This window comes from Festucalex cinctus, chromosome 1 (assembly GCF_051991245.1).
Source record: "Festucalex cinctus isolate MCC-2025b chromosome 1, RoL_Fcin_1.0, whole genome shotgun sequence".
Classification (NCBI taxonomy): Eukaryota; Metazoa; Chordata; class Actinopteri; order Syngnathiformes; family Syngnathidae; genus Festucalex; species Festucalex cinctus.
In genome coordinates, this window is record NC_135411.1 from 22869242 (window position 1) to 22882815 (window position 13574).

At 39.3% G+C, this 13574-nt stretch overlaps 3 protein-coding genes across 5 annotated transcripts; 2 read left to right on the forward strand and 1 right to left on the reverse strand.

The window, feature by feature from the left end:
• Positions 1-58: 58 nt before the first annotated feature.
• lrrc42 (leucine rich repeat containing 42) lies at positions 59-3546 on the reverse strand. Of its 2 annotated transcripts, XM_077523862.1 has the most exons (8): positions 2934-3546; positions 2663-2840; positions 1665-1796; positions 1462-1583; positions 1055-1140; positions 861-974; positions 704-788; positions 59-404 (listed from the first exon to the last, which is right to left on the reverse strand). In XM_077523862.1, exons 1-8 carry the CDS (start codon positions 3040-3042, stop codon positions 121-123), a joined length of 1110 nt encoding a protein of 369 aa, XP_077379988.1. In that variant the 5' UTR covers positions 3043-3546; the 3' UTR covers positions 59-120. The 2 variants fall into 2 exon arrangements, with proteins under 2 accessions (XP_077379988.1, XP_077379981.1); XM_077523855.1 differs by having other exon boundaries at positions 2663-3545.
• Positions 3547-3714: 168 nt separating this feature from the next.
• Positions 3715-10996, forward strand: yipf1 (Yip1 domain family, member 1). Of its 2 annotated transcripts, none has more exons than XM_077523890.1 (10): positions 3715-3797; positions 4076-4202; positions 5827-5969; positions 6083-6163; positions 6807-6894; positions 7022-7138; positions 7410-7576; positions 7861-8043; positions 9338-9432; positions 9630-10996. In XM_077523890.1, exons 2-9 carry the CDS (start codon positions 4166-4168, stop codon positions 9416-9418), a joined length of 897 nt encoding a protein of 298 aa, XP_077380016.1. In that variant the 5' UTR covers positions 3715-3797; positions 4076-4165; the 3' UTR covers positions 9419-9432; positions 9630-10996. The 2 variants fall into 2 exon arrangements, with proteins under 2 accessions (XP_077380016.1, XP_077380023.1); XM_077523897.1 differs by lacking the exon at positions 3715-3797 and adding an exon at positions 3804-3988.
• Positions 10997-12182: 1186 nt separating this feature from the next.
• On the forward strand, positions 12183-13295 carry LOC144018874 (uncharacterized). Its single transcript, XM_077521534.1, has one exon. It carries the CDS (start codon positions 12525-12527, stop codon positions 13293-13295), a length of 771 nt encoding a protein of 256 aa, XP_077377660.1. The 5' UTR covers positions 12183-12524.
• Positions 13296-13574: the final 279 nt, after the last annotated feature.

Consider the following 13574-nt stretch of genomic DNA (forward strand, 5'->3'; position numbering starts at 1 on the left):
GCTATACATTTCAAAGATAGTTGATACTTGGGCAGCACGATTGTTTTACACTCGACCGCACAGTTGTACAAAATAACTTTATTTATAAAACATTATTGAATAAAACAACTACAATGCATCTCAGTATAGGTCCAACAAGTCCATGTCGTCAGCGGTCAATGCCGATGAGGACGCGCGTTTCATTGGCGGACTGGTCGCCAAATGGTCACTGCACTTTTCCAACGGCTGCTTCCTTTTGCCATGTGAGTTCCAGCAAGTCCTGTCAGAGGAGGTGACGCCTGTGGTGTTACCCGCTGGAGGTTTGTAGAAGTGCAGACGCTGCTGCTCCTGCTCGGCTGTTGCATCTCCGCCGTGAGACAACGGCGCCGCGTTCAACACCTCTCGGACAAACTTTTGCCTGCCAACTTGAGAATGTAAATAAAACAAATTACTTACGGTGCAGTCATTTTTTAGGCGTTTATGGAGTGCACTACTTGGCCCACGCAACATTTACTTTTAGTCCTGTTTTTTTGTGAGCTAGATTCAAAGATCTAAAACTTTTTCTACGTACACAAAAGGCCATTTCCCTCAAATATTAACAAATCTGTTAGTGAGCATTTCTCCTTTGTCAAGATAATGCACCTAGCATCTAGCAAGAAGGTGCGTCGGGATAATCTGAATGACCAGAAAAGCACATAGCAGCCTGGTATGAATAAACACTTACAAAAGCGAAGCACTGATATCCTGGACTCATCCAGTTTCTTCAGTTTCGGCAGCTGCGCTCCATTAGTTTCCCACTGGTTTACAACCTGATAACACATTTACGTATGAGATACCACACAACAAGCAACAATTCAGGAAAAGCGACACAACCCGGTCACCTGTTCAGCCCATCCGTGTGTTTTACAGCCAGAGTGGTCAAAGTCATCCAGCGCTCTTTCGGAATATATCAGGCCCAGCAACTCCCACATGCTCGACTTCAGTCTTGAGCCAAACTTGGGGGGGAAAAAAAAACAACTTTTGTTCAATAATAAGCCATGAGATAATAAGCGCTAATTATGTGTGCCTCAAGCACCTTCATGCTGGTGCGAGATGCATCCAGTTTTTCAAGTTTAGGGAGACACTTGAGGTAGCGGAGAGCCCTCTCAGAAACTGGATTATCTGAATTAGAGAGACAATTAGAGAATTTCAGTGTTTTAGCATGTGCTCTCACAGTTTCGGATAATCAGTTCACACAATGGATGAACAGACAGACAGAATGTTGGTTCACTAAATTTTACACAAAGTAGAACAATTAATAGCCACTGGTGCACTTATTGAACAAAGGGCAACAAAATAAACATTCATACACAAGCTTCTACGGCCAAACCTGACACCCAAACAAACAACGCAGTCTGGCCAACGCTCGTCAGTTAACAGCCAGCTGCTAACGTGAGCACAACACAGTACACACACTCAAAGACGGAAACAACAGAAATTTACGTGAAACATCCAGGCACTGAAGACAGTCCAGTCCTTTCCTTTTCATTCTCACGGGCGCCGTCAGTCGTCGCAGGCCATCGTCCGACAGGCCGTTGCCGCCGATGAGGAGCTGGATCAAGCAGCTACAAGTGGAGAAGGCAGAAAGGACAAATTATGAGCTTGGCAAATTTTTGAACACGGACGTCGCAGCAGTTTATCACCACCTCGCCAGCGAGGCGGACGTCAGGTGCTGGAATATCTCGTGATCATCGCCGAGTCGGCAGCCGAACAAGTCCAAACGTTTCAAACTGTGGAAAGACTTTATGTCGGCCATACGCTCGCTCAGCAGAGGAAACCTGAAGAGACACACGATCACATCACGTCACCTTTTTGAGCTACATGAGGGGTCAAAATCTGTGAAATGTACAGTAGTTGTATAAAAAGCATTTGATTAAACTAAAAATTGTATAATCTTTTCATTTTTCCAACTATTACAACCTTACTTTCATCTTGTGAATTAAGCGCATATTCTACAGAAAACATTTTGTTACAAATTTTGGAAATTGTTCTTATGGTCATTAAGATATTTTAATAAAATCTTTATTTTTCTTAGGGAGTGTACTCATACATGCTGAGCACTGTGCATTTTATTACTCAGATTCCAAAAACAATATTATAGTGCCTGATTTAAAAAAAACAAAAACAAAAACAATCTGACAGTGTTGTTTTTCGTGGGCACGGATTAATGGCGTTTGTATTCTATTTTGTGAGGCGAGTGTTTTGAGTAGTGTTGTTCCGATACCGATACTGGTATCGGCAGAGGTGCCGATACTGCATAAAAACAGTGGTATCGGTATCGGTGACTACTCACAAGTAACATGCCGATATCATTAATCCCAACGCTAATATAGAATTTTGGATGCAGCATCTTGTGACTTGCTCGTGCATAACATTCACTGATATATGACATGTTCACTGCATGCCGATCTAAGATATCCTATTGGCCCTTGAATGCTCTGAACCAATGGCAGGACAGCTTTTTCATGTTGAGGGAAAACATCTTAAGTATCGGTATGGTATCGGTATCGGCCGATACTGCAAAGTTGAGTATCGGTATCGGGAGCCAAAAAACGGTATCGGAACAACACTAGTTTTGAGTTACGACCGTGGGCACGGAAACCGCCCGGTGTGTCCCATTGCAAGTTGCAAACTTGCAACATACCTGTTCCTGAGGCAGAGGGATCCAAGCACCATGTCTCCATAGGCGTCGCTGAATAGCCGCAGGGCTTTGGGGGAGACGTCTGGCTTCAGGAACACGCGGTTCTCCGCGGCTGCCGTGAACAGCCTGTTGCCGATCTGCTCTGGGAAACCCACCAGTGAATCCACGTGGTGCACGTTGTCTGCAACGAAGAGCAGCGCGATGTCGAACAGCGACTTGCTGCTGTAGCGCAGGCTGCCCTCCGCGTTGTACGTTAACACGAAGTGTTCCTTACGAAGCACCAGAGGGTTGGTTCGCCGGCATGAAGAAGACAAAGATGAAGACGCCACCACCGGCTTAAACACGATGCGTCTCACCCGCACGTACTCGTCATTGTCGTCCATTGTTGGTGTGCACCTCTCAACACCATCAAGTTGATGTATGTTTGAGTTTCGGTCCGAAAAAACACAAGGTCCGAAAGCAAAGCCGTCATTAGAGTTGATGGAGATTTGAATGTTTTGCTTTTTCTGGTGTCAAAATAAAAAACCCTCGACGAGAAACATCACTGTTTCATCGTGAGCACACGCTATACACGTGTGGTGCCGAAGCCAAGGAGATGCAGGAGGTGTGTCCAATAGACTTTACTGAATATCGCTAAAACAAAACAAAACCAGAAATCAACTTCAAGTACGTCACCATAATCCTTCCCCGTGACTCAACATAGTAGTTTCATGGGGGAATTAGGTCAACGAGCACCACATACGACACTTAAATGTGCCTTTAACATCGAAGGCGTATTTAATTACACCCTAGTTAGCCTTTCGCTAAATCTCAAGTTTCAATTTGATTTATTTACTTGAAGAAAGTTAAAATTGGAATAACCTAACCGGTTAATTTCCCCGGATGTCTGTGTCGAATTTATCATGTCAAAATAAAAGCTATGGACTAGAAACCCCATTTTATCGTAAACACAGGGTAAACATTACTCTAAATAGTATAATACAATATATATTCTAAAATTATACCGTGGTAGACTTTTGCAATATCTGCATTGCATTAACGATTAAAACATAAAATTTATGTTATTTTAAAAAGCCACTAACAGGAAGCTGGTCTGTTTACCAAGCTAACAGTACATCCGGATCTTTCTTCCGTCAACGTAAGCTAACATTTGGGATACGATTTTTGAATCTTACATGTTGAAGTGCGCATTTGATTTTCGTTTGTGGTCACATTGGTGCTCTCGGCTTTCTCATACACAAGAGAATAGTACTATTTGTTTGAACATATATATATAAAGTAGCGTCCTCGTTTCCGCCATGTAGACTTGCTATCAAGTTAGTAACCAAGGTGTGACGTAGGCTTGTGTGCGTGTTTCTTTCTCGATTGACACGAATGGCACCCTAAAACAGTGTTTTATTCTTAATCTCGTCGCAGCTTCCCAAGAGAAAAAACGCAGCTCCTGTTTCGCTTCAACTGGTAAGCCGACAACGTCCTGTCTGACTGTTTTAGACGTGTCGTCCGCATATGATGGCGTCTGCGAACGACCCGTTTCAATTTCAAGGTGGGTGTGACGTCATTTATCGTCAACTTTTCACGAGTTCTGTAGTGACAAACATTTACAACCTGCATTCTATATTTGTTCCACGTTCAATCAGTTTAGTCTTTGCACTGGGTAGCATTTGTCTTGGCTACACTACTTCCATGTGTATCTCGAGGACCCAAAATGCATAAATAAATAAATGTGAAAATAAAAACTTAAAAAAAATAAAAAAAATCAGCACAGAATGTAGATATACATAAATAAAAGTAAAAAGAATTACAAGAATTTAAAACGAAATTGTAAAAATTCATCTAAAAATAAAAGTGGAAATAAATAAAATATTAATACATAAATAGATTTAAATATTAATAAATAAATAAATAAAAACGCTCTTTAAACGCTTTATTTCATGCTGCAGACACTGTCAGCATGAAATAAATATGAGAGTAGAGTGTTTTTACTTGTTGATTGATGTTTACATTCCATTTCCACTTTTACTTTTATTTTTTGAATCTCATTTTAATTTTTATATTTAAAATATGCTGTTTTTGTCAGTCTTTTAGATAAATATTGATTGTTAACCTCCCCAGATGATGTTCGTGGTAGGGATGTCCCGATCACACTTTTTTGGACCAGAGTCCGAGTCACCTCATTTAAAGATGATTCCGAGTCCCGATATGATACCTCGGCATTTTATTATTATTATTATTATTTTTCCTTAAAACTACCGCAACACCTTTTTATATGATGAGTGGAGCAGTGATTAAACTAAATTAAGTGTTTAAAACCTCTTCCTTGGCACATCTATTAGTTACTCAAATGGCTATTATTAACCAGTATATTAATTTTTCACTAAAGCTTTATTTTTGAGAACCTGCCGTAGCCGTTTTAACCCCTCTAGACCCATAGATTGTTGCAGTGGACATGAAATATTCACGTCTAAAACCATAAAACACATAATTTGGATGATGTCAACACTTCTGGTTCATGATTGGATCTTAACTAACCAGTCACTATCGCAATTTAATTTGCATGATGCTCATGTTAAAAATGATGTTTATAAGCTTGTAAGTTCATGTCACAGCTATATTATCCTGGCATCAACTCTAACAAGTTCAACTATACACATGGTTGTTCGTCTCTGTGTGCCCTGCGATTGGCTGGCAACCAGTCCAGGGTGTACCCCGCCTACTGCCCAAAGAAAGCTGAGATAGGCTCCAGCACCCCCCGCAACCCTTGTGAGGAGCAATCAGTTCAGAAAATGGATGGATGGATACAGTATATATATGTATATATATATATATATATATATATATATATATATATATATATATATATATATATATATATATATATATATATATATATATATATATATATATATATAAAACTCAAAAATTTATCTGAGTCCTGATTGGGAGACAACATCCGATTCGAGTCAGCAACCACGTGATCAGGCCCGATTTCCGATCACGTCATCATCAGATCGGGACATCCCTAGTATGTAGTACTGTTGTGTATTGTTATATTACGGTTTTGCTATATATTTTTGTGACATAATAAGTGATGTTATTAGAGAGTGGATTTAGTTTTGGTAAGTTCCCACTAAAGTTTTTTTTTTTTTTTTTTTATGTAACAATTTAAGAATTTGAAGAGAGCAATCTGCTAGGAGCTGATAGTGGGTCAACTGCCATCACAATCGAAGATGATTTTATAAACCAGAAGTCCCCTGGTGGTTTCATTCCCAGTGGTGATGAAGACCCAATGGCCGAAGATGACAAAGCTAAGGCAAGATATTATGGTTATATATATTCTGGGTAACAGGTTATTGGGGACTTTTAAATGATGTTTCCTTTGACAATATTTATTTAATTTTTTTAAATGTATTATTTACATTAAAGCTTCTCTCAGGGGAAAAGAAAAGCACCCCCTTCTGGACGTTTGAGTACTACCAGCAGTTTTTTGACGTTGACACGCACCATGTAAGTATGACTTTCTTTGCAATTAAAACCACTAAAACCACTTTTTTTTAAATTCAAATTAAATAAATTGTACGCATGCTTAGTCCAGTGATGTTCAACTATGTATTTAGAGAGTCCTATAAAGCATACAAGAAAGTGTACAAAACCAGGTAGTTATAGTAAAATAAAATATGTAACAGACTATACAGACTTCAATGCAACACTTAAGTCACAGAAGATCCCAATCAAATGACCTCGTTCACAAAAAGCTGTTCAACACCGGCTCAGTTTGGAAGTTAAGCCAACGTGAATAGGAAAACAAATAAATGACCCAGTCGCAAATGATCCACATCAAACCCTGTTAACAAAAAGTTGGTGAGTAACAGCTAAAATGGACACAATAGTGGCAACAAAAACTTGCAAAATGAAAGCAGTAAAGGCATAAATGGATGGACTCAAATGCACAACAGATTGCACACAAAAAGCTTGTCCATAAGACTCTCTCTTAGGCTACCGTGGCGGCAACAACAACAGTAATTAGGAACCTACCAAAATAAAACTAGCAACTGCACAAACTCAAGGACTTGTTTACAAAGGATCCATATTAAAGTACCTTATTCACAAAAAGTTGGTCCATTTATGTAACGTGTGACATTTGTCTCAGGTCACAGAAAGAATTGTTGGCTCGGTGCTGCCTTGGCCGGGGAAGAACTTCATCCAAGTGTACCTTCGCAGAAATCCTGATCTCTATGGTCAGCATGAAATCACACATCTATTTCCCCATTAACAAGTTCTTCAAACATTTTCAATTTGTAGGGCAATTATGAGGTTTCACCATTTGAGCTGATATATTCTTCATACACTCTTGACTCCTCCTAGGACCGTTCTGGATCTGCACCACTCTTGTGTTTGCCATCGCCATCAGTGGAAACATCTCCACCTTCCTGGTGAACCTGGGCAAGCCAGAATACAAATATACACCCGAGTTTGGAAAAGGTAAGCACCCTAAAAATTTGCAGTCTAAAAATTGAATTCTATAGTTTATTTTTGTCTGATTCATAAAGAGATAGATACTTCATTCATCATGTGAGGAGGAAATTAGAAGTTAATAGTCTTGAAATTGCTTTGCTGCATTTCTTGGGCAACATAAATCTTTAGTTTTTCATACTTAGAAACCTCCAGAATGAACTGAACTGATGTATAGTTGCCCCGACTTGGCAAATATGTATATTGTTTGAGCATTAAAGATCCCCTCTCTCTCCCTCAGTCACCATAGCTGCAACAGCCATCTTCAGCTACGCTTGGCTGGTACCTCTCGCCGTGTGGGGTTTCCTGCTGTGGAGGAACAACAAGATCATGAACTTGGTGTCTTATTCCTTCATAGAGATTGTCTGCGTGTACGGATACTCACTTTCCATATACATTCCCGCTGTGGTAAGTTTTCCGTCTGAATATTAGCACGACGCTATTGTAACAGGACTGAAATGCATTTTGTTTACAAAAAGCTGGTCAAACCAACATCGGCAGAGAATGGGAACAAAAAGAGGAAGTAGGAACCTACCAAAATAAAACACGTAGTCGCACAAACAAATTGACTCAAATTCTTGACATCAGTTGATCGCAAAAAGATGTTTGATAATGTGATATACTGTACATTACTGCAGCTTCTCTTCTCTCTGAGATCATATTTGCTAACTTGTTCTCATTCCCCACGCAAGGTTATGTGGATTTTACCATTCGAGTGGGTTCGGTGGCTCACCATCCTGCTGGCTCTCCTCCTCTCCGGCTCTGTCTTGGTCATCACCTTCTGGCCCGCCGTCCGCGATGACAACTCCAAAGTGATTGCGGCAGTCATGTCGGCCATTGTGGTGCTCAATGCCCTGCTCGCCGTCGGTTGCAAAGTAAATGTGCTCTCTAACTCGGTTCTATAGTTGACATCATAGAAACTGTCCAGCTGATGATTGAAATAACATTATAAATATTACTGTACTGTCTTAAACAGAAGTTAATTTGTCTAATTTGACTTACATAATTTCTGGACTACAAAGGGTGCCTGATATAAAACCGCAAGAGCTAGATTTTTTTTGTTTAACTTTTAATTACCGGTAAACACTTTTTTCCAAACAATATCAAACACAGCTAGTTACACAGTAGCTTCCCAGAAAAATCTTCCTCCTCCTGTGCACTAAACCCACAAAGCCCTCTTATTTAGTGTTGGAATAACAGACAGAACTTCTTTGATACACGCTTGCTCTCGTTTTCGCTTTGATTGTCACTTTTCGTCGATGCGCTTATGTTCTTCCATCACGTAGCAGTCAAGTCTTTCGAAACCCTTTGTTAATAGTGGATTTTTTCTTACACTTTTCCATGCTGTTAGGATCCACTGGCAAATTTATGCAACAGTTGTTCTTCACGTGCAGAGAGTTTAAAAATAAATAAATCTGCCTGTATGTGAATGCCGAACTGCAAATATGCAGGGGTCATCAATCACCACTAGATGGCAGACATATCTTAGTTACACTTAGACTGGGTTTTAAAAAATTTTTTGCGGTTTTGGAATGATATGCAGGACAAACATAGTACCTCAATAATATTAAAATTTTGAATGAGTTGTTTTTTGTGGAAAAAAATATATACAAGGTGAGTTCTTGTACTTCATGTTGGTTTGTTGTTCATCAGTTTTGTGCTGTCCTTGAATGGTCATTTTTTTGCAAGAGAGCCCTTTGCACTTGTTGAGTTAGGGCAGTGGATCTTTTCTACATGCATTGGAAAACGTATTATCAAAAATTGAATCTATTAAGAGCATGTGTGTTTTGCACATATGCATCTATTTTGTCCATATTTAACATACGGTAGTATTTTTGTCATATATCTGGTTAGGAAGTGCATGCAACCCACTAGTATTGATGAAATATTGTGCCCCTGCCACTATTTGTAATTTGCCCATCCCTGAAATATGTGTATAGTTGGAGCTGTGTAGTCATTCCACTTGTTTTTTGCGGAGACTTGTCAATGTCACGCTGATCAAGAAGACATTGACGGTGTCCACACACTGCCGTGTAAGCGGCCGCTGTCAAAGCCACACGCGGCAGGTGTCGCATATCCGCTCGCATCGGAATAATTGGTCTGCACAGTTAATCCCAGTGTCTGTATCGTTGAGCTCCTGTTCACCTCTGTTGTTCTCCTCTATTGTAGGCATATTTCTTCAGCAAACCAGAGCCGGTGCCAGCGCTCGTCAATCTGCCATTAGCGGTGGCCCACAATCGCACAACATGAGGAGTTGTTTAAAGGTACACACACACTCACTTTTTTTTTTTTCCCCCAACTTACCCTTCTTTCATGCCCCGTGGCCTACTATTTCCCATCCTCGTGTTTGAACACGGAAAACATCCGACACAACACTTCCCCAACATGATTTCTCCTTGTCAAAGCAAGCGTCTACCATGTGTTTTATTTTTTTTATTTTTTTTCCCCTCCCAAATTGCAGCATCTCCTGTTGCCTTAAAGAGAATCGGGTTGCAGTGTGGCGATGAAGTCATGAGCCATCTGGATTTCACCTCATAACCTACTGTGGGGGGTGTGCTTGGTGCACCGTGACCAAGTATGTTCTTTCTAACGGGATAGGTGAAGTGTTAATACTGATTTCTATTTATCGCCAAAACAAGACCAGTCTTAAAGGTGTTTGAAGGGCGTTGAAGGCATTTTGGATGCTGTTATTGAATATTATGGTAATGGGATTTGGACAGCACACCACGGAGTTGTCCGTACCGAATGGGTGTATTTAATTTTCTTCACTACTACTATAATATAATAATGTCAACAAAGTACGGAAGCTATTAGCGCCATGCTGAAGCAACGATAAGTGTAAATATATATAAATTAGAAATTAGAATTTTATGAAGGGGAAAAGTTATGTTGGAAAAAAAAAATTTTGTTGTTTTTTTATTTTTAGAACAGTCAAGGATAAATAATGTAATTTTACAAGAATAAAGTTGTAATTTAAGAATAAAGTTTTAATTTTCTGGGAATAAAGTCTTAATTTTTGAATTTTTTTTCCTTCCCTTTGAAATGACAACTTTCCACTTCTACCATTACAACCATTGTCATAATGTTATCTTCTTTTTTTTTCCTCTTAAAAATATAACTATTATATTCTACTTAGTTGACTTGGTTCTCATAATATTTCTATTCTATTTAGTCAGGATAATTATGAGAATGTCTTAACTTTGTAGAAGAATAAAGCTATAACATACTGTAATATTACAAGTAAATATGTTGTAATTTTACAAAAATATAATCAGAATTTTAAAAGGCTAAAGTCATAATATTACAAAAAAAAGTTTTTTTTCCCTCAAAAACTGAAGTAGTAATTCTGCAAGAAAGACATCAATATATGACAGTCCCCCCCAATGTTACGACTGCTCTCGTCAATTTAATTTTTTTGCCTTTAAAATACAACATTGTTTGATATTCGTTGTATTCTCATACCATTACAATTTTATTTTTACACTACAACTTTATTCTTGCAATTTGACAACTTTATTTTTGAAAGTTCCAATTCTTGGAATATTACGACTTGATCCTTGTATAAGTCATTATTTATTCCTTAATTTTGCTTTCATAACACCACAACTTTATTCTTGTAATACAACTCAATTCATGGAGTATTGCATATTCAATTTTTGAATACTATTGTTTGATTCTTGCATCATTATGATTTTTTTTCAATTCCCCTACCCTATGTTCAGTTTATAAATGAGAAGTTGTGGGAAAAGTAAAACGGCTATAATTGACTTCTTTTTTAGATGTGATTTGGACAGTCACATCAAATAAACACTAAGTCACATCAGGCTATGGAGACTCCTCTTTTGTCTGTGTGTGTGTGTGTGTGTGTGTGTGTGTGTGTGTGTGTGTGTGTGTGTGTGTGTGTGTGTGTGTGTGTGTGTTAATCAGCATCAGCCGGTTGCATCTAGGGCCTCCAGGACATTTCAACATTTTAAATTTTTAATCGAGCGCCTGTTAATCATAGCTTACAAAAGTGATATTTGCCGGCTACCTCTTTTATCTCATCCATCTTACCTGTCAATGAACCTCCTGAGGGAATGTGGCATTCACAACAAGGCTTCCTGTAAAGAATGCTTTCATTCTCAGGCACTTGATGCAGTTTAATGTTTTGTTGGTGAGAAAAAAAAAAACCCCTACAAAAACAAAGATAATTTTTTTTTTTTTAATGATAGTAATATTTTATGTGAATTTTTTTCTCTAATTAATTTGTAATTCTATAAGTGAGTTAATTGTACAATGATAAAATGTTTCATTTTAAAATAATACAGCTGGCGTTTGAAGATTGAAATAATACATTTACAAGATTTTTGTTATTTTATGTTATAATTCATATAAATTTGACATTGCCGTTGTAATTTTACAACAGTTTAGTAATTTTATGAGAATATTTTTTTAAAGCACGATACCTTGTTTTATTTTTTTGAATAGTCAAAGTAGATTTTATGAGACTAAGATAAAAATGTTGTATACAGTCTTCCCTCGCTATAATGTGGTTCACTTTTCGCGGTCTCGCCGTATCGCGGATTTTTTTTTAAGTGCAATTTTGCATATTTTTTTTTACAGTAATATACCCATTTTATAAAATTTATGAAGGTTTGAACATTGTCAATGTTTGAACATGAGAGAAATGTGAGAACATGTAAATGCCTCAATGAGAAAAGTGTATAAATTGTGCGGTCGGGGATTTTAGAGCCTTAAAACATTTATAAGAGTTGTAAAACAAAGCTAACTACTTCGCGGATTTCATTTATTGCGGGTATTTTTTGGAACCTAACCCCAGCGGAAAACGAGGGAACACTGTAATAGTTGTATTATGAGATGGAAGGTAGCATTTGTATGAGAATTTTTTATTTTTATTTGACTGGAATCAATATGTAATTGTATGGCAATAGTTGCAATTAAAAAAAACAACAACTTTAGGTCAATATGGAAAGAAATTCTGATATTTAAATTTGTATTAGTGCAAGAATCCGGTTAGAATTTTGTATGTTTTGACGGGAAAAAAAAACTTTGGCGTATAGGCTTCCTGTGAAAAAGAATGTCAGCACTCTGAGGCAGTGAGGCTCGCAACACGCCTCAGTCAACTTTAATAATTGTATGTGTTTTGGGGTCCATTAGGCAATGGGGAAAAGAAATTGTGTCACTGGAACCGCCAACAGCGGGGGAAATTGGCGGACAGCCTAATTACAGGTCATCCTAGCCACCAGCTTTGAGTTACATGTGAGAGATAAACCCTGTGAGAGCGATGACACCCGACTCTGTCGGTCTTGCAGGTGGCCACTCGAGGAGTTTTGTGAAGGAGTGAAACAATGACCTTATGAGTGGGATTTGCAGTTGCTTGATGTTGATTTCCAGTAGGATGGCCACTGCCAAAGGTGACCGAGCATCCAAGTTCGAGGCCTTGAAACTCTTGGAGAAGTGCCAAAAGGAGCGGGACGACGCCGTCCATCGAGAGGGCGTCTTGCGGGACAAACTCCGGCAGTACGAGTCCAGGCTGCGCTCTACCGAGGCCCTGAAGCAGAAGCTCAAGACCCTGCTGGTGGACAACAAAGAACTGAGGAAACAAGTTAAGTCCCTGCGCACGGAGATCGGCCTGGAATGCAGCCCCAAGTTCCATGGCAAGACCACCAAAGACGTCATCAACGACCTGCACGAGAAGGAGCGCGAATGCGACACCCTGATAGAGAAGGTGGCCAAGCTGGGCCTGACTGTGGATGAACTGACATTTGAGCTGGCCAACACCGTCACATCCAAGACGCTTCTGGAAGAGCAGGTCCAGTCTCTGCAGCAGAATCTCAAGGATATGACCAGCAACCAGCGGCGTCTACTCAAGTTGTGGGAGGACAAGAAGGTCCAGCGGGAGCAGCAGGCACTGTCCGCCATCGCGTTCAAGCCCGGGCAGAAACCCTCGTTTACCCAGAAGGCCATTCAGACGGACATGACCATTAGTCCATTCCAAAATTTACCGGTCAATGTCTTCGAGGCCAAGACTGGTGGTGCAAAGACCCCATTGGATAGATCGAGCTTTACTACTTATCATGAAGATAAGTCTTTTATGTGTGGTGAGAGTAAAGGACTTTACAACTAATTCATAACTACTTTAGTTAATAATTTAGAGAAGCAAGCTCAACCCCCCCCCCCCCCCCCCCCCCCAAAAAAAAAAAATCACCCCCATCCCTGTGGGTGATTAGTGGTAAATGTGTTTTGTCAGCAAAACACAAGCTTCTGGCAATGAAAAGTAAGGGGATTCACTACCGTACTTTATTCATGTCATCATTGTCTATAAATAAGTAAATAACTCATCCATCCATTTTCTTGACCGCTTATTCCTCACAAGGGTCGCGGGGGGCGCAGCAGTTTGAATTGT

What these genes read in the sequence shown, in the direction of transcription:
- lrrc42 (XM_077523855.1), bottom strand. Translation starts at nt 3,042, where the DNA reads ATGGACGACAATGACGAGTACGTGCGGGTGAGACGCATCGTGTTTAAG. An exon ending in TCCCTCTGCCTCAGGAACAG is followed by an intron (nt 1,797 to 2,662) that starts GTATGTTGCAAG and finishes GTGTCTCTTCAG; the next exon opens with GTTTCCTCTGCTGAGCGAGC. An exon ending in GATATCAGTGCTTCGCTTTT is followed by an intron (nt 405 to 703) that starts GTAAGTGTTTAT and finishes TACATTCTCAAG; the next exon opens with TTGGCAGGCAAAAGTTTGTC.
- yipf1 (XM_077523890.1), top strand. Translation starts at nt 4,166, where the DNA reads ATGATGGCGTCTGCGAACGACCCGTTTCAATTTCAAG. An exon ending in CGACCCGTTTCAATTTCAAG is followed by an intron (nt 4,203 to 5,826) that starts GTGGGTGTGACG and finishes TAACAATTTAAG; the next exon opens with AATTTGAAGAGAGCAATCTG. An exon ending in TTGACGTTGACACGCACCAT is followed by an intron (nt 6,164 to 6,806) that starts GTAAGTATGACT and finishes CATTTGTCTCAG; the next exon opens with GTCACAGAAAGAATTGTTGG.
- LOC144018874 (XM_077521534.1), top strand. Translation starts at nt 12,525, where the DNA reads ATGAGTGGGATTTGCAGTTGCTTGATGTTGATTTCCAGTAGGATGGCC.